General features: G+C 47.8%; 1 protein-coding gene across 1 annotated transcript; it reads right to left on the bottom strand.

Moving 5' to 3' along the window:
* Positions 1 to 356: 356 nt before the first annotated feature.
* Positions 357 to 842, bottom strand: LOC103644264 (uncharacterized). Its single transcript, XM_008667470.2, has one exon. It carries the CDS (start codon positions 840 to 842, stop codon positions 357 to 359), a length of 486 nt encoding a protein of 161 aa, XP_008665692.2.
* Between the last annotated feature and the right edge of the window lie 20,249 nt (positions 843 to 21,091).

The following is a 21,091-nucleotide window of genomic DNA, read 5'->3' as shown; positions in this document are numbered from 1 at the left end:
ATCGGTGGCATATGGCCGCCGACGATCACGTCTTCCGGGCCACCAACGAGGCGTCCGTCGCCCTCCTGCGCGGCCTCCGCGCCGGAACCGTCGACAAAGCCTTCATCCACAACGTGGACGTGTACACCGCTGCTCCTGAGGAGCTGGTCGCCGGCCTGGAGCCGGTGCCGGGCACCGACGTGACGGAGGACGGGTACAACAGGCAGTGGTACCTATACTGTCCGAAACGATACAAGAACGGCGTGGGAAGGGCCAGCGGGCACAGGCTGCGCGCGGTGGAGACCGCCGGGACGTGCTGGCACTCGGAGACTGGCCCGAAGCCCGTGGAGGGCTTGCCCGGCGCCACGTTCTGCAGCTTATCCTACGGCCGCAAGGAGAAGGAGGACGAGGGGACGTCGGGTCGGCATCGCCATCGCTTCGACAGGATGGGATGGCACATGACCGAGTACGACGACACCCAGGGCGGCGGCGGCGACCACGTGCTGTGCAAGGTGCACCGTTCGTCCTCGTCTCTGGCCAAGAAGAAATGCAATACCAAGAGGACGGCGACAGGCGATCACCCCGAGGCGCCGCCAACCAAGGTGATCCGCGACGTGCAGGTGCAGCAGATGCAGGACCCCGCCGGCGCCATCTTCACCGGTGCTACTGCTTACCCGACGATGGATGATCCCCGGATGGTCGGAGGCGAGTTGGGCAAGTCCAACGTCGACTACTTGCTCAACATCAACAATGTCGATGGGGAGGAGCAGCAGCAGCAACAGCCATGCGCTGAGCCGAGCAGCGACGTGCAGGTGCAGGTGGACCCCGCCGCCACCTTGATGCCCAGCTATGTTCATGGTCATCAACAAGGCGGGGATCCCCTGATGGCCGGAGGCAAGGAGGAACAGAGTCGACGCGTTGAGTCACCAGAGGCGGAGCTCGACTACTTCGACGACTGGCTCAACAATGTCGATTGGAAAGGTTTCCTAGAGATACTGGGAGACAATGAGGAGCAGGGGTTACCGCTGCAGCAGCAACCATGCATTGAACCGGCCGAGCAGAGCAGCGACGTGCAGGTGCAGGTGGATCCCGCCGCCACCTTGATGCCCTGCTATGTTCATGGTCATGAACAAGGCGGGGATCCCCTGATGGCCGGAGGCGAGGAGGAACAGAGTCGACGCATTGAGTCAGCAGTGGCGGAGCTCGACTACTTCGACGACTGGCTCAACAATGTCTATCGGAAAGGTTTCCTAGAGATACTGAGAGACTATGAGGAGCAGGGGTTGCCGCTGCAGCAGCAGCCATGCGTTGAACCGGCCGAGCAGAGCAGCGACGTGCAGGTGCAGGTGGTCCCCGCCGCCACCTTGATGCTGGGAGACCATGAGGAGCAGGGGCTGCCGCAGCAGCAGCAACCATGCGCTGAGCCGGCGGCCGAGCAGAGCCAGAGCAGCAGAACCGTGCCGTCCGTTTAAAAATCTACTGATTGTAAACACTTGACAGGGAGATTCACAGTATGCATGGTTGTTTTACTTTATTTGATGTTATTCATATCGACAACTCGAGATTACCCTATGTAGATGCTGACAGGAAATTAAGATGATGTTGTATGAAGCAATGGGAATTAATGTATATAATTGTTCATCAGATCTAGTGTATCGTGAAGGATCCTATCCAGATTATAGAGCTTTGTGGCTTGTGGAATCATACTTCGAGTGAATCTTTGCAGTCACTTGTGTTATATATGACATCTCCTCGATTAATCTTCAGACAAGTGGTCTAAAATAAATCATCTTCAGGAACTGAAAATTTTCACTTATTACAACTGGTCTTCTTCTCTAGAATGTTTGATGCTTAATACTATCACATGCTTTCTCAGATGTTTCACCTTGTATACGAATACTACTTCAGTAGTATTTGAGATGTCATGAAAGTTGGCTGCAAAGGAGGAAAAACACACACGTGTCCCCACTTCTTAACTGAGCATTAGCAGTTCCAGAGTAAAAAATGTTACATACACAAGACATTTGCGATGTTGTTATATAATGATCCAAACAGGACGTGTCCCGAAAGATGAATAATCATCCCAGACAGGTTCTTGAATCGTATATATATATATCACATACTTGAAGATACACTCCAGATATCCTGAAAGGTCTACGGGACAAGCAAAAACACAATTGACACGAAAGATAAGACATCAACAAAAATGCCCGCCTTTCATCTGCTCTCTAAAACTGCTTGCTGGTCTTTTTCAATCTTCGGTTTTCGCCTTTTCTAGCTTCTGCAATGCACAATAGCACAAGTTAACACACGGCTCTAAAGAATATGCATAGAAGCAATACAGCAAAGAACAGTAAAAACCATCTTTGAAATAGAACAAACACAAGATGCTAGCACAGGGCTTAAGGATATTTTAGAACATACAGGACTCGACTAAATGAAATCATATTATTTATGTAGCACCTGTGAGTGCAGGTGTTCAGTTTGTTAAAAAGCAATCTCTTTTAAAGCTCACATCGCATCCAGCCTATAACCTGAATTCTGCATTCATTCACAGAGGGTTTACCTATACAAATACCGCTAACTTGGCACTGCAAGCAAATGATCCCCAGGATTTGCTGACACCTCAATTAAAGGTGCATCAAGTTCTAGTAGGATGTAAAGAAAAAGATCCAAAGAAATTGTAGCAAAAAATAAGTCATGCTAATCAGATTTCAGGGGCAATGAGGATCGGGGAAGGTCCCAGATTCCAACACTGAACCAGATGTGAGCATCGGAACCAAATGAGACATTAGTTATAACATGAAGAACATCCAGAATTCATTTAACCTTCCACTTAGGCTGCAGCTGTGCAGCATACAAACATCCTATCTAAACAGCTAGGATGTTCAGACAAGTGGTCTAAAATAAATCATCTTCAGGCAACGGAACTGTAAATTTTCACTTATTACAACTGGTCTTCTTCTCTAGATGCTTAATACTATCACTTGCTTTCTAAGTTCTGATCACTCATAGCACTCTCTGCTTGCTCATAATCTCTACTGTTTCTGAGTTCTGATCACTCATAGCTAGGTAAACGCTATTATTCAACTCATGAGTGATTTTCTGATTACCTGTTTAAACGCTGACAGAGAGAAGCATGATTGATGAACAAAGTTCATCTGTGCCTTTAATTTGTCAAATCATGCTTTGAGTGAATGTTTTGCAGTCAGCTGTGTGCAGACAAGTGGTCTAAATTAGATCATCTTTCATTCATCTTTGGAATGTCTAATGCGCTAGTCATAACATGTGGATGTTTATAAGATGCTGCTGCTAACAAGTACTCCGTATTTGCCATTTTCACTAGCCATAACATTAAAAGAAGACGTATTTGCCATTTTCACTAGTCATAACATAAAAATAAGACCAATATTAGATGAAGTTCACCCAGCGCTCGAAAAATAATCCTTCAGACAAGTGGTCTAAATAGATCAAACTGATGAATTTCACTTACAACAAGTCTGGAATTGAATGTCTGATGCTTCATCTTTAGTTTAGAAAACATGCATTTTAATGGTGGAGAAATAAGCCTTTAGTTTTGCACGTTCCACATGGATGTTTCACCTTGTATACGAATACTACTTCAGTAGTATTTGAGATGTCATCAAAGTTGGCTGCAAAGGAGGAAACACACACGTGTCCCCACTTCTTAACCGAGCATTAGCGGTTCCAAAGTAAAAAATGTTACATACACAAGACATTTGCGATGCTGTCATATAATGACCCAAACTAGGTGTCCCGAAAGATGAATAATCTTCCCAGACAGGTTCTTGGATTGTGTGTGTGTGTATATATATATATATATATAGAGAGAGAGTCCTAGTCTTCCAATAATAGAGGAAGCACAGGCCAGTCAATGTACCCCCGGTTGAACCAAACATGGTCAGCATATCCTCACCCACGTCTGTTAGCCACGCACGCGACCCCACTCGTTTGACACCGTCTAAAACTGTCTTCGCGCAACCACGGCCGATAAGCCCGCGCGAGAAGGTAGGGTTTCTACCAACTGTCTCTGCGGAACAGGAAGGAAACCACTGAATCCTGGCGACCGAGGCGGTCCGACCAAGGCGACTGGCCATTCGACTTCCGCCGCTGCCATTCATCTCCGCAACATCACTCTGCGGTTTTGGAGCCCCGATTGAAGAGCCATTGCTGTTCGTGAAGTTCCGCAGTATCGCTCGACCTTCAAACACATCGAGGTTTCTGTCGCCGTTTGAGGTATTTTTATCGATTTGAAGTCGTTCCGCATCTTTTCCTCAGTTATAAGCTATGTGTGATTTTAATACATCTCCACATTCTCCAATCGGGCGCGTTATCTTCAAAAAATCACCCATAGCATCACTCTGCGGTTTTGGAGCCCCGATTGAAGAGCCATTGCAGTTCGTGAAGATCCGCGGTATCGCTCGACCTTCAAATACTTCAAGGACACCGTCGCCGTTTGAGGTATTTTTCTCGATGTGAAGTCATTTCGCATCTTTTCCTGAGTTGTAGCTATGTGTGATTTTAATCCGTCTCCACATTCTCCAATCGAGCCGGTTATTTTTTAAAAAACAACCCATTTCGTCGATTTTATTTTACATCCCCAGTTTATGATATATATGCACATCGATACAGCTATATATGACATTTTAATTTTTAAGACCGACACAGTTTTATCCATGTTTCAAGCTCATCACAATGTGTATTTTAATATGAACTAGTTATTTAATTATTTGTATATTCAGTTGATGAAAATATGTATTTTTTATTATGCATTAGTTGCACTTATATGAACTAGTTAGGTAATATTTATGATTGTATTTATACATGGTTCCTAACTGTTATGGCATGTAACCGGAAAAGGTAGTTTAATTAAATACAGTTATATACACTATGCAAAATGGTCATGGCATATATGTATTCATACACCATTTTCCTTAAATTCAGTCATTTGTCAACAGTTACAATGCTTGCTGAATCACGAAGTCTGTTGATCGTCCTCCATCGAATCCAAAAAGATTAACTATTGAATCAAGCCAAGAGTTGTTTTCAGTTGATATTTCTAGACGCATAAGATCTAGCAGCTCCTCCCAACATGCTGATAATACCCAGACCAAGCTGTAGCTAGATCCTCAGCCGCCATTACCAGTTACTCGTTTATGTAGAAAGGCGCTAGCTTGTTGGGTGAAAAAAAGTCATCCTGCAACACCAGCCGCATCGTCTGACGACGATTTTATGCCTCCTCCAACATTGAAGCACACTTTTAAATCAGCTGCACCCTCCAGTTCAGTAACTAACCATCCAAAGAAAAAGTCTTGGGTATTGAACACGGACATCCCACCCCCACAAGTTTCCATTAAGTCAAGCAGTTCAAAGTCTGCTATTGATTTGAAGACAAAGAACATTATGAAAACAAGTTCACCTAAACAGATGACGCCCAGAAGATCTCAGGTACTATGCATATATTTATTTTTGTTTAGCTGTTATTTTGGGTGCACAATCAATGCTTTTGTAATACCCAATTGTTACATTCTATAATATGATTTGGTATGCTTGTTTGTTAGTGTTGTTACACTATAGTTATTTACAACCATCCGATAATTACTATAGGTACAATTATATTCTCATTCTTTGTAATAGTATCTATCCACTGTGTAATAATACCTATCCATTTATTCCAGCAGAAGTTGAACATCCAATGCATCTCGTATGATGTCCTTGTGTTGACTTGGATAATGAGTGATCGGCAGCGTGACGCTGTTGCTAGGTTGGGATTCCAAAGTATTTTTTATTTGCGTACGGATGCATTAGAGAGCAGGTCTCTTATTAGGTGGTTGATGGATAAGACAATATGCCCAGGTGCTGAAAAGAATTCAAAATCACAAAAGAGACGGTTCGACTCATATTGGGTTTGCCTAGCGCTGGAGGTGGCAGGGAATTCACTGATTGGTATGGTGAAATTGATGCTGCTACAAAACTGAGACGGGATCTAAACATATCTAAAGATGAGTTTGATGTCGTTAAGCTACAGGACATGCTAGTTGTGGGGAATGACGATGAGCTATCCATCAGATGCTTTTTTCTGATTTCATTCAATCGGCTACTGTTCCCATCTGCTTCATGGGGTATTACCAACAATGAGTTCCTAATGACAACAAATATGGACCACATGGCCGATATTGATTGATGTCAATTATTCTATACTGATCTGTGTGATGCTGCTAGTCCTTTGCACAGGAGGAGCACAACAAACATAACTGCAACAGTTTATGGATGCTCCCTCATCATTCTTGTAAGTTACTTTCTGATTAACAACCACATATATGCACTTCAAACATTTTTATATTTGCATACATAATCATTTATTACATACATATTTAAGTTTTATGCTTATTGTCTATATGGTTCTTAGATATATTACCTTGACCATTTACACCACCATGCGTCACCTCAGAACAAGTTTTTTGACAACGAGACAATAAAAGATTTGACTAGGGCTAACAGACGTGGCTCCCGCCAACCTGGAGAACCATTTGGTGATGGAGAGGTTAGCCATTAACATTTGTTTTGATGTTGATACAGATGTTATAGTTCCAATACACGCTAACAGTTATCACTGGGATTTAAACAGTTTCGTAGCCGCACAGAGAATTGTTATGTTATTGCTCCTGAACGGCCGATTTCTGAGATATTCAACATATATGTCCCACGCATCGAATATTTGATTGCCAACAAGCTAAATTGTCTACCCACCCAGCATCGTCCAATGTTCGAATCATTGTTTGATGCGCATAACAAGCAGGTTGACAAGTACTGCGCTTCTCTTCAACAAAGCCATCACATGCTTGTGTCCAAGCAGATTGAACTATCTGAGGCATTTGGAGAAATGATAGACAAAGTTCTAAGGGCTGCGACGAAGCATGATCCACAGCATGAATGTACTAATAGTTATGCTTCTTTTTCACTTACATTATTCAGCTCACCAATAATGCATAACTAAAGTTCATTTAGTTTTATATTTTTTATAGATTAATTTATGCAACATATTATATAATACTTATGCCTTCAGTTGTATTACATCATCACCAATACCTTTCCTGTATGATTAGATTTAAATATGTCTCATACCTCGTTTGATGAATTTCATTTTATTTTACATGTAAACTATCATTTTTTACATACCATGTTATTATGCGGATCTAGTTGGTAATAATATTCATGCATTACCATTATTTTATAACTATACATTTTAATTTTTGGTTCACATCAACAGCAACTAATTTTATCATGTTATTGTGCAGATCGAGATAAACTACCAACAAGCACATCGCCACCAATAAATGACCCTGTATCCACGCCTCCTGTTGGAACCTCTGATAATCAGCATCACGATCGCCCCACTCAGATTCCAATTGCTGATATTAAAGGATCCGACTAGGTCAGTAGTTTTGTCATATAAAAACTTAGGTGTAGGCATATACACATATCTATATCAAATAGAGCATACTAGTTCACATGATGATATACACCAACTTCATATGTTTCCCATACAGGTATCCGGTGTAAACGTTGGTATCGAAGAATCGGTCATGGATGCTCCAATCTTTGACAAAACTCCAATATCAAATGTTTGTTTTATTTTATTCCCAACGATTATCCTTATAATTACAATATGTTATAGTAACCCTCATATATCTGAATGTTTTTATTTATTTTTTCATAAGGCACCCATTACCGATAATATTGCTATCACAGAAGTAACTCCACCCCGAAATTCTGTCAGTATATATTCTTCATAATATTTTGGTTATATTAGCATTACCCTATATCGTTGTATTATATTCACATACTTTATTGTGTTTTAGGAAGGACAAAATCCTGTTGTGCAGGATCCTCCCACCACTGGTGCCCCAAAGTTCGACAAAACCCCTTTGACAGAAGTAAGTTATGTCCCTTTCATTTCATATCATACTCACATATGTATACCATATTACATACAAATTTATGCCATTGTATACTAACACATATACATATTAGGCAACTAATGAAGTGGTTAGAAGAACTATTGACAGTCAAACAATTGATGCTAAACCTCGTCATGTATCACGTGAACAATGTACTCGCCAATTGCTTAAGTTCATTTGTTCCCAACAAATGGAGCAGAGCATGTATGCACCCCTTATCCCATCCTCTATTTAGTATCCATAATTATTCGACCTTCAAGTTGATATATTTTTTTGGCAGGTCCATTATTGATTTTGGAGGATATGGTGGTTCTATGTTGGATGTTGTTGAATCTTTTGGGCCTCATAAATGCCTTAACAACCTTTTCATGCAGGGATTCATTGATTGTATTCGTGATGATGATCAATTATGCAATCCAGATAACATAAGCAACACACTTATAGTAAATGTCAATGTTGGGGTAATGTTTTTGTATTGTACTCTTCAAGCATTTATCATGTTTCGTATTTTGGTGTATAAACATATCTTATTTATCAATATATTTATTATGCAGGCTGTTCTGAATATGGAGGAGCTCGAACAACATAGTTCAAATCCGCAACCTTTCTCAACCTCCGTTCTTACAGATTTACTTGTCCGTAGCCTTCCTCCAGTTGAAGCTCTAAACAAAGTTAAACTGGTGAGTCCCAACCATTCTTGTTTGTAAGATTATATTAATGTTTCTTTTTTATAAGTTTCCTTTTTGATACCAAACACTGTTATCTTGCTCACAGTATATTCAGTTTTTATATTTACTTTCTTTTTTCACATTCATATCATTCTTAAGTCATATCCTATCAATTTATGTTAACAGATCATGGTTCATATGCTCTGTCGTAGTCACTGGACTCTATATGCAATCAATTTCCAGCTTCGTTGCATAGACATTTTAGATTCAAATTCATATGGTCCAGCCCTTGGCGGTACTACCTGGAAAGATATCCACAATGATCAAGTAATGATAAATGGAATGAAACTCCCATGGTTAGCATGGCGTTACAAGAAGCTTGACCAGATTCTTGTATACTAAAATTTGACAACTTCAAAATTGCACTTCTTCCCAACTGTCCAAACATGCAGCCAGGCTCCAATGATTGTGGCTTTTTTGTCACTAGCTTCATACGATGATACGACTTTGATGATGGTTGTCGGCGTTTCGAGACCGGGGGGTCCCTGGACCGACGAGTAAACTGTCGCCGCGTGCCCCAGCCCAGATGGGTCGGCGCGAGACGGAGCGCGAAGGGAGGAGACGGGCGTGAGAGGTGGAAATCCCACAGCCTTCATGTTTGTCCCGCGCCCAGGTCGGGTGCGCTTGCAGTAGGGGGTTACAAGCGTCCACGCGGGAGGGAGCGAGCGGCCTCACGCGAGCGCCTGTCCCGTCCTTTCCCCGCGCGGCCAACCTTCTGTAAGAGGGCCCTGGTCCTTCCTTTTATAGGCGCAAGGAGAGGATCCAGGTGTATAATGGGGGGGTGTAGCAGTGTGCTAACGTGTCTAGTGGAGGAGAGCTAGCGCCCTAAGTACATGCCATCGTGGCAGCCGGAGAGGTTTTGGCACCCAGTTCGTGTGGTGTCGTGGCCGTCGGAGGAGCGCTGGAGCCTGGCGGAAGGACAGCTGTCGGGGCTGTCGGGTCCTTGCTGACGTCCTCTTGCTTCCGTAAGGGGGCTGAGAGCCGCCGTCGTCATAGAGTGTGCGGGGCGCCATCATTACTTGTCTGGCGGAGCGAGCCAGATGGGACGCTGGTCTTGTTCCCCGTAGCCTGAGTCAGCTTGGGGTAGGGTAATGATGGCGCCTCCTATTGACGTGGTCGGTCCGTGCCCTAGGTTGGGCGATGTGGAGGCTCCTCCGAGGTCGAGGTCGATTCTGTCTTCCGAGGCCGAGGTCGAGTGAGGCGGAGACCGTCGGCTGAGGCTAGGGCTGAGTCCGAGCCATGGGGTCGGGCGAAGCGGAGTTCGTCGTCTTCCGGGGCTGAGCCCGAGTCCGAGCCCTGGGGTCGGGTGGAGCGGAGTTCGTCGTCTTCCGGGGCTGAGCCCGAGTCCGAGCCCTGGGGTCGGGCGGAGCGGAGTTCGTCGTCTTCCGGGGTTGAGCCCGAGTCCGAGCCCTGGGGTCGGGCGGAGCGGAGTTCGTCGTCTTCCGGGGTTGAGCCCGAGTCCGAGTCCTGGGGTCGGGCGGAGCGGAGTTCATCGTCTTCCGGGGCTGAGCCCGAGTCCGAGCCCTGGGGTCGGGCGGAGCGGAGTTCGTCGTCTTCCGAGGCTGAGCCCGAGTCCGAGCCCTGGGTCGGGCGGAGCGGAGTTTCCTATGGCGCCTGAGGCCGGGCCTGGCTGCTTGTCAGCCTCACTCTGTGGAGTGGCACAGCAGTCGGAGCGGCACAGGCGGCGCTGTCCTCTTGTCAGACCGGTCAGTGGAGCGGCGAAGTGACTGCGGTCACTTCGGCTCTGTCGACCGGAGGGCGCGCGTCAGGATAAAGGTGTCAGGCCACCTTTGCATTAAATGCTCCTGCGATTTGGTCGGTTGGCGTGGCGATTTGGCCTAGGTTGCTTCTTGGCGAAGACTGGGCCTCGGGCGAGCCGAAGGTGTGTCCGTTGCTGGAGGGGGCCTCGGGCGAGACGTAGATCCTCCGGGGTCGGCTGCCCTTGCCCGAGGCTGGGCTCGGGCGAGGCGTGATCGAGTCCCTCGAATGGACCGATCCTTGACTTAGTCGCACCCATCAGGCCTTTGCAGCTTTGTGCTGATGGGGGTTACCAGCTGAGAATTAGGAGTCTTGAGGGTACCCCTAATTATGGTCCCCGACAGTAGCCCCCGAGCCTCGAAGGGAGTGTTAATACTCGCTTGGAGGCTTTTGTCGCACTTTTTTGCAAGGAGACCAGCCTTTTCTCGGTTGCGTTTTGTTCCAGTGGGTGCGCGCGAGCGCACCCGCCGGGTGTAGCCCCCGAGGCCTCGGAGGAGTGGTTTGACTCCTCCGAGGTCTTAATGCCTCGCGCAATGCTTCAGCTGGTCTGGTCGTTCCCTCATGCGAGCTGGCCGTAGCCCGGGTGCACGGTCGGGTCCCAAGTTCTTGGGCTGGTATGTTGACGCTGTCAACGGTCTGGCCGGAGCCGGGTTTGCGAGAGCAGCCCCCGAGCCTCTACACAGGGCGAGAGGACGGTCAGGGATAGACTCGACTTTTTTACATACGCCCCTGCGTCGCCTTTCCGCAAGGAAGAGGGGGGGGGAGCGCCATGTTGCCCTCGGAGGGCGCCGAACATGGTGTCTCCGGTGAGCTGCTGGCGGGTAATCTGAGTGGACGCCCGTGCCCCATTTGTTAGGGGTCGGCTAGAGGCCCGGAGGCGCACCCAAAAGTACCTGCGGGTGATCTATCGGACCCGGTCCCCTTTCGACGGGGTCCGAGGGCTCGATGCCTCCCTCTGATGGGATTCCGTTACAAGATCGTTCCTGCTGGTCTCGGAAATGTCCTAGGGTACCTCGGGAGTGTAGCCCGAGCCTTGGTTATGTATCGAACGTACCCAGGGTCATCCCTCGCTCTGTGTCTGAGGCGGCTGTGAACCCTTCGAGGGCCAACCTACGAACCCCTGATCAGTAGTGGGCGCGGAGCCCGAGTGGCCTGAGGCGGCCGTTGAACCCTTCCGAGGGGCCGGCCTTCGAACCTCTGACCAGTAGTGGGCGCAGAACCCAAGCGCTCTGAGGCGGCTGTTGAACCCCTCCGAGGGGCCAGCCTTTGAACCTCTGATCAGTAGGGAGGCTCGGAGCCTGTTTCCTTCACGGAGAAGGATCCTTTTCGGGGTATCCCCCTTTCCCGGTCCCTGTTGTAAGAGAGAGAAAGAGGAAAAGGAAAAGGATACGAAATCGAATGACGTGGCGTACCTTTTTTGACGCAGTCATTATGGCGAAGGCGAAGCGTCGCTTGCTTCCCCTGCCAGAGGCGCCGCCTGTCCCGCCGCGGAGTTAATGCGACGGGGCGAGTGGTTCGCGAGGTGGCCGTTGTGCGTGCGCGAGCCGTTCGAGGAATGGAACACGGGCGCGCCGTCTTCACGCCGTGAGAGAGGGTTCTCTCGCTGCCCCTGGATGGGACGTAAGCTTGGCTGACGACGTGACCGCTGCTCCTGCCCGCCTGCCACCGCCATTACTGCCGGCCCATTTTTGGCTGTATTAACCGTCGCGCCTGGCTGGCACTGCTGGGTCGTACGCAGGGTTGCCTCGAGTCACGGTACTGGTTCCGCAGTCGAGGAGGCGTGGTAGTGGCGCGAGTGGCGGTGCAGTTGCTCGCACGTAGCAACCGGCGCGCCGGTTGCATGACACGTGGGCCCGGGCCTCCATGTTGGGTGCGTTGGAAGTCGGAGGGGCGCGCCCACTTGGCGCGGTTGCATGCCGCCTGCATGGCTGCTCGCCCTTTCACCCGCTGGTCTGGGCGAAAGTGGAGGGACGCTTGTAACCACTGGGCGGTTGCATGCACCACGCGCGGCGGTTTGGCTTCTTCTGCCCTGGGCCAGCTTGTATGACGCGTGGGACCCAGCCCCCGCGCCATAGGGGGAGGACCTTGGAGCGTGTTGGAGAAGACTCAGCCCACGACGGCTGGGGACGCAAGTAGGGAGAGTCACCTTTAAAAGGAGGGCGGCCCCCTTGAAAGGCGACCATGTCTTCGCGCTCCCTTATGCATCGTGTCTTTCCACCTTCCGAGCCCCCGGATGGGGAACACCTGCAATCCTTCCGCCTTGTCGTTGGAGGAACGCAACTTCGTGGAAGTTAGTACCTTTCAGCCATCGTTCGGCTTCAAGGATTTTCATCATGCAGCCCGGCTGCACCCCCTCGCCGGCGGTCACCCAGACGGTGACCTCCAGTTCGATGGCGGGGAAAAGCAGACCGGGCTGCGGCCTCTACCCCTCCCTCAGCTTCAAGGATTTTCATCATCAGTGCTGGGGAGGGGAGTGTGCCGAGTTGGGGTCGGTCCCTGCGTGGGCGGCAGCCCGCTCCTTCCCTCAGTGATCGGGGGGAAGGGCGTTCGCCGTTCGTGGCGCTGGCAGCTGCCGCGTGCCTGGCTCTCTGTCCCGAGTGGCTCCGGAGCCGCTCCCGGCGCCGCCTTTCGCCACGGCAGCTGGAAGAGGTTCTTTCGCCAACGAGATAGCCGGTGCCGCCCACGGACTGACCTCCAGCTCTACGGCCTTTTGCCCGTCCTTTCCTCTCGAGTGAGGGCATGGGCGAGGGCCTCATGGCAGCAGCATCCGCCCTGAGGTCATCACTGCTGCTGTTCGGCCCCCCGGAGCAGAAGTCGTCGTCGTCGCCACTGCTGGAGCGGGCGACGGCGAGCCGTTCGTCGGTCTTCTGTTGCTCCGCAGACCCCCCCAATCGTGTGGGGTTGTTCGTACCTGCGGAGGTGGAACCGGGGTTCCGTTTGTAATGGCATCTTGAATGCCGGTGTTTTGTTCATTGCGGCTGTCGGGGCCTGAACATGTATGTATTTTTGGCGCGGAGCCATGTTTTTTCCTTATTTTCGAGCACTAAGACTCGTCTGTTGGTTATCTGAACCGCTTCACCAAGCGTGAGTCGCCCCGTGCAAAGGTGACGAGTGGGGTATCCGTATCCCGGAGGCGTAGGAGTCCCTCGGCTCGGTCGGCCTTGTTGTCCGAGGCTTCTCTTGCTTAGTTAAAGGAACCCCTCGGCCGCTCTTCGATGAGCCGAAGCCAGGGGTAGCGGTGTCAGCACGGACAGAGGCAGAGTTGGCTCAAAAAGAAGACTTGGTCGGCCAGAGCCTGGCCAGGTCGTCCACTGGTGGGACCGACGCCGGAATTGAGTTGCCGAGGCCTCGGGCCGTGCTGATGTCTTCGGGGGACAACTGGCCGAGGCCTCGGGGTGACCGACCGAGCCGTCTGCTCGAGCCGGATTCCTGGAGAAGACCCTGGCGGCGATGGCCTGGGCGTGGTGATGATGTCGTCCTTCAGAGTGGAGATCCTTGGACCGCGTCGCCGTCCGAGGCTAGGTCGGACCTCGCCGAAGGTGTAGTTGACGCCGAGGGTGCTGTTGCCCCCTTCAACTGTCAAGATCCGAGCCTGCAGGATCGGATTATCTTGTAGTGTGTGTTTTCTGCGGCCGCCGAGGCCCAAACACACCATCGTCGTGTTGTAAAGCTGCGTTTCTTTTCCCCTGTTTCGGGTATCTAGACTTTTTCGCCGGTAACAGAATTGTCTGTGCGAGCGAGAGTTGCTTTTCACGGAAGGTGATGAGTGAGGTATCCGTATCCCGGAGGCGTAGGAATCCCTCGGCTCGGTCGGCCTTGCCGCTTACGCGTGAGAGCACCTAGAGGGGGGGTGAATAGGTGATCCTGTAAAAACTTAAACTTATAGCCACAAAACTTGATTAGGCGTTAGCACAGTTTATGCCAAGTGGCTAGAGAGGAGTCAAAACACAATAACCACAAGAATCCAATCACAGAGATGACACAGTGATTATCCCGTGGTTCGGCCAAGTACAAAACTTGCCTACTCCACGTTGTGGCGTCCCAACGGACGAGAGTTGCACTCAACTCCTCTCAAGTGATCCAATGATCAACTTGAATACCACGGTGTTCTTGCTTTTCTTTTCTCAATCCCGTTTGCGAGGAATCTCCACAACTTGGAGCCTCTCGCCCTTACAAAAGATGTTCACAGAGAATCACAGAGCAAGGGAGGGATTAGCAACTCACACACGACACAAAGATCACAGCGAATACGCACACACAAGACCCAGACTTGAGCTCAAAAGACTAGCACACTAGAACGGAGCTCAAATCACTAGAATATCGAACAAGTGCGCGAGATTGATGTGCGAGTGATCAAGAGTGCTCAAAGAATGCTTGGTTGTCTCCTCCATGCGCCTAGGGGTCCCTTTTATAGCCCCAAGGCAGCTAGGAGCCGTTGAGAGCACATCTGGAAGGCTATCCTTGCCTTCTGTCGTCGGGCGCACCGGACAGTCCGGTGCACACCGGACACTGTCCGGTGCCCGATTTATTTCCTTAAATGGCGAAGCCGACCGTTGCCGACCGTTGCAGATCTGGCGCACCGGACAGTCCGGTGCACACCGGACAGTCCGGTGCTTCCTTCCGACCGTTGGCTCGGCCACGTGTCGCACGGCGATCGTGCGGCCGACCGTTGGCTCTGACCGACCGTTGGCTCACCGGACAGTCCGGTGCACACCGGACAGTCCGGTGAATTTTAGCCGAAGTCGCCGGAGAAAAACCCGAGAGCGGCTGGTTTGCTCTGTGGTGGTCTGGCGCACCGGACACTGTCCGGTGCACACCGGACAGTCCGGTGCCCCAGTCCGAAGCAGCCTTTGGCTGTACACAGCCACTCTCCACTTCTTTTCTTTTCTTCTTTCTCCTGTTTCTAACACTTAGACAAGATGTTAGTACACAAAACTAATGTACTAAGGCTTAGAAACATACCTTTACTTGTGATTTGCACTTTGTTCATCAATGGGCATATTTTCACATTTAACCACTTGTGTTTGCACTCAATCACCAAAATACTTAGAAATGGCCCAAGGGCACATTTCCCTTTCAATCTCCCCCTTTTTGGTGATTTATGCCAACACAACATAAAGCAACTAGAACAAGTGCAAAATCACTTCAAATAAAAACTGACTTTGAGTTTTATTCAATTTTGGCATATATGGATCATCTTTTGCCACCACTTGGTTTGTTTTTGCAAATCAAATTCAAATCTCTATCTCTAAGTCAAACACACATGTTGAAGTATAAAGAGAGTCATTCCAAAAGAGATTGATCAAAGATTTCAAAAACTCCCCCTATTTCCCATAATCAACACTTTTCCCTACAAGAAACCAACTTTTGAAAATAGAGACAATAAGAGACAATAAAAGCTTTTGACAAAACAAAAACTCTATTCTACTATTTTCAAAATCTCTCAAGTGGTAGCTGATCCATTTATCACTTTGGCCTTTATTTTCTCCCCCTTTGGCATCAAGCACCAAAACGGGATCAATCTTGGCCTATTAACCCCATTGCCTTACCAAAGTCTTCAATTAAGAGCAAATGGCAATAAGATGTCATGAGATGAACTTGGAATTAGTTACCCTCTCATCGGAGTGCAGTGGAAGTCGTTCATGGTCCAAGTCCACCTTTTCCCTTTCAATCCTCCTCCGAGACTAAATCATCATACTCAAGCACATGGTTAGTCTCAAAGGGTCAAGTTGTAACACATCTCCCCCTAAACATGTGCATCACTTTGCAACGGACTTGTGAGGTCCAGGGAGTGTTTGTACAACTTGAGCACCATACTAAGCAACAAAATGCAAAAAGGAACATGATCAAAAAGCATAAGTACATGTATGCTACAATTCAATCCAGGTTCCGCGAATCTATGACATTTAGCTCACTACGCAACCTGCAAAAGGTCTTCTCATCTAGAGGCTTAGTGAAGATATCGGCTAGCTGGTTCTCAGTGCTAACATGAAACACTTCGATATCTCCCTTTTGCTGGTGGTCTCTCAAAAAGTGATGTCGGATGTCTATGTGCTTTGTGCGGCTGTGCTCAACAGGATTCTCCGCCATGCGGATAGCACTCTCATTATCACATAGGAGTGGGACTTTGCTCAGATTGTAGCCAAAGTCCCGGAGGGTTTGCCTCATCCAAAGTAGTTGCGCGCAACACTGTCCTGCAGCAACATACTCGGCCTCAGCGGTGGATAGGGCAACGGATGTTTGTTTCTTAGAGTTCCATGACACCAGGGACCTTCCTAAGAATTGGCACGTCCCCGATGTACTCTTCCTATCGACCTTACATCTAGCATAGTCGGAGTCTGAGTATCCAACTAAGTCAAAGGTAGACCCCTTTGGATACCAGAGCCCGAAGCAAGGCGTAGCAACCAAATATCTAAGAATTCGCTTCACCGCCACTAAGTGACACTCCTTAGGATCGGATTGAAATCTAGCACACATGCATACGCTAAGCATAATATCCGGTCTACTAGCACATAAGTAAAGCAAAGAACCTATCATTGACCGATATGCTTTTTGATCAACGGACTTACCTCCTTTGTTGAGGTCGGTGTGTCCGTCGGTCCCCATCGGAGTCTTTGCGGGCTTGGCGTCCTTCATCCCAAACCGCTTTAGCAGATCTTGCGTGTACTTCGTTTGGGAGATGAAGGTGCCGTCCTTGAGTTGCTTCACTTGGAACCCAAGGAAGTAGTTCAACTCGCCCATCATCGACATCTCGAATTTCTGCGTCATCACCCTGCTAAACTCTTCACAAGACTTTTGGTTAGTAGAACCAAATATTATGTCATCGACATAAATTTGGCACACAAACAAATCACCATTACAAGTCTTAGTAAAAAGAGTTGGATCGGCTTTCCCAACCTTGAAAGCATTAGCAAGTAAAAAGTCTCTAAGGCATTCATACCATGCTCTTGGGGCTTGCTTAAGTCCATAGAGCGCCTTAGAGAGCTTACACACATGGTCGGGGTACCGTTCATCCTCGAAGCCAGGGGGTTGCTCCACGTACACCTCCTCCTTGATTGGCCCGTTGAGGAAAGCGCTCTTCACATCCATTTGGTACAACCTGAAAGAATGGTGAGCGGCATATGCTAGCAAGATTCGAATTGACTCTAGCCTAGCCACAGGAGCAAAAGTCTCCTCGAAATCCAAACCTGCGACTTGGGCATAACCTTTTGCCACAAGTCGAGCCTTGTTTCTCGTCACCACCCCGTGCTCGTCCTGTTTGTTGCGGAACACCCACTTGGTTCCCACAACATTTTGCTTTGGACGAGGCACCAGTGTCCAAACTTCATTGCGTTTGAAGTTGTTGAGCTCCTCCTGCATGGCCAATACCCAATCCGGATCTAGCAACGCCTCCTCTACCCTGAAAGGCTCAATAGAAGAGACAAAGGAGTAATGCTCACAAAAATTAACTAATCGAGATCGAGTAGTTACTCCCTTGCTAATGTCACCCAGAATTTGATCGACGGGATGATCCCTTTGAATCATCGCTCGAACTTGGGTTGGAGGTGCCGGTTGCGCTTCTTCCTCCATCACTTGATCACCTTGTGCTCCCCCTTGATCAATCGCCTCCACTTGAGGCGCCTGTACGTCACCTTCGGTTGGGGAATGCACCATAGTTGAGGAAGAAGGTTGATCTCGTTCATCTTGTTCCTGGGGCCGCACTTCTCCAATTGCCATGGTTCGTATAGCAGCCGTCGGAACATCTTCTTCATCTACATCATCACAATCAACAACTTGCTCTCTTGGAGAGCCATTAGTCTCATCAAATACAACGTCGCTAGAGACTTCAACCAAACCCGATGATTTGTTGAAGACTCTATACGCCTTTGTATTTGAGTCATAACCTAATAAAAACCCTTCTACAGCTTTGGGAGCAAACTTAGAATTTCTACCCTTCTTCACTAGAATGTAGCATTTACTCCCAAATACACGAAAGTACGATACATTTGGTTTGTTACCGGTTAGTAGCTCATACGACATCTTCTTGAGGAGGCGATGAAGGTAGACCCTGTTGATGGCGTGGCAAGCAGTGTTAACGGCTTCCGTCCAAAAGCACTCGGGGGTCTTGAACTCTCCTAGCATCGTCCTCGCCATATCGATGAGCGTCCTGTTCTTCCTCTCTACCACACCATTTTGCTGTGGTGTGTAGGGAGCAGAGAACTCGTGCTTGATCCCTTCCTCTTCAAGGAATTCCTCCACTTGAAGGTTCTTGAACTCGGATCCGTTGTCGCTCCTTATCTTCTTCACTTTGAGCTCAAACTCATTTTGAGCTCTCCTGAGGAAGCGCTTGAGGGTCCCTTGGGTTTTAGACTTATCCTGCAAAAAGAACACCCAAGTGAAGCGGGAAAAATCATCAACAATAACTAAACCATACTTACTCCCTCCTATGCTCAGATAGGCGACGGGTCCGAAGAGGTCCATATGCAGCAGCTCTAGGGGTCTTGAAGTGGTCATCACGTTCTTGCTGTGATGTGCTCCTCCCACTTGTTTACCTGCTTGACAAGCTGCACAAGGTCTATCTTTTTCGAAATGCACGTTAGTCAAACCTATCACGTGTTCTCCCTTTAGAAGCTTGTGAAGGTTCTTCATCCCCACATGTGCTAAGCGGCGATGCCACAGCCAGCCCATGCTAGTCTTAGCTATTAAGCATGCATCTAGACCGGCCTCTTCTTTTGCAAAATCAACTAAATAAAGTTTGCCGTCTAATACACCCTTAAAAGCTAGTGAACCATCACTTCTTCTAAAGACAGACACATCTATATTTGTAAATAGACAGTTATACCCCATATTGCATAATTGACTAACAGATAGCAGATTATATCCAAGAGACTCTACTAAAAACACATTAGATATGAAGTGCTCATTAGAAATTGCAATTTTACCTAAACCTTTTACCTTGCCTTGATTCCCATCACCGAATATGATTGAATCTTGGGAATCCTTATTCTTGACGTAGGAGGTGAACATCTTCTTCTCCCCCGTCATATGGTTTGTGCATCCGCTGTCGATAATCCAGCTTGAACCCCCGGATGCATAAACCTGCAAGGCAAATTTAGGCTTGGGACTTAGGTACCCAACTCTTGTTGGGTCCTACAAGGTTAGTCACAATTTCCTTAGGGACCCAAATGCAAGTTTTATCACCTTTGCATTTTGCCCCTAACTTCCTAGCAATTACTTTTCTATCCTTTCTACAAATTGCAAATGAAGCATTCAAAGCACAATAAATTGTAGAAGGTTCATTCACTACTTTCCTAGGAGCATGAATAACATTCTTTCTAGACACATGATGAATAGCATTTCTCCTAGACATATTTCTACCATGCATATAGGAAGAACTAGAAGCAAACATGGCATGAGAGTCAAAATCATCAAAAGCATTATAACTCCTATAAGCATTTCTAGTTTGTCTCCTATCATAATACATAAAGGCATGGTTCTTTTGCACATTACTAGCCATAGGGGCCTTCCCTTTCTCCTTGGCGAGAATGGGAGCCTTATGGCTTGTTAAGTTCTTAGCTTCTCTCTTGAAGCCAAGTCCATCCTTAATTGAGGGGTGTCTACCAATTGTGTAGGCATCCCTTGCAAATTTTAGCTTATCAAAATCATTCTTGCTAGTCTTAAGTTGAGCATTAAGACTAGCCAGTTCATCATTAAGCTTGGAAATTGAAACTAGGTGTTCACTACAAGCATCAATGTCAAAATCTTTACATCTAGTACAAATTTCAACATGTTCTACACAAGAATTGGATTTATTTGCTACTTCTAATTTAGCATTTAAATCATTGTTGACACCTTTCAAAGTAGAAATGGTTTCATGACAAGTAGATAGTTCAAAAGAAAGCATTTCATTTCTTTTAACTTCTAAAGTATAGGATTTTTGTGCCTCAACAAATTTATCATGCTCTTCATACAACAAATCCTCTTGCTTTTCTAAAAGTATATTCTTTTCATTCAAGGCATCAATTAATTCATTAATTTTGTCTATCTTAGATCTATCTAAGCCCTTGAACAAACATGAATAATCTACTTCATCCTCATCACTAGATTCGTCCTCACTTGAAGAAGCATAGGTAGAGTCGCGAGTACATACCTTCTTCTCCCTTGCCATAAGGCATGTGTGACGCTCGTTTGGGAAGAGGGTTGATTTGTTGAAGGCGGTGGCGGCGAGTCCTTCATTGTCGGAGTCGGCCGAGGAGCAATCCGAGTCCCACTCCTTGCCTAGATGCGCCTCGCCCTTTGCCTTCTTGTAATGCTTCTTCTTTTCCCTCTTGTTTCCCTTTTCCTGGTCACTATCATTATCGGGACAGTTAGCAATAAAATGACCAAGCTTACCGCATTTGAAGCATGATCGCTTCCCCTTGGTCTTAGTCTTGCTCGGCTGTCCATTGCGACCCTTTAGCACCGTCTTGAATCTCTTGATAATGAGGGCCATTTCTTCTTCATTAAGACCGGCCGCCTCAATTTGCGCCACCTTGCTGGGTAGCGCCTCCTTGTTCCCTGTGGCTTTGAGAGCAAAAGGTTGCGGCTCGTTGATCGGTCCATTCAAGGCGTCGTCCACATACCTTGCCTCCTTGATCATCATTCGCCCGCTGACGAATTTTCCTA

The sequence above is a fragment of the Zea mays genome, chromosome 1, assembly GCF_902167145.1.
Source record: "Zea mays cultivar B73 chromosome 1, Zm-B73-REFERENCE-NAM-5.0, whole genome shotgun sequence".
NCBI lineage: Eukaryota > Viridiplantae > Streptophyta > Magnoliopsida > Poales > Poaceae > Zea > Zea mays.
The sequence above is the reverse complement of the archived record's forward strand: the minus strand, read 5'-3'. Positions and strand labels throughout refer to the sequence as shown.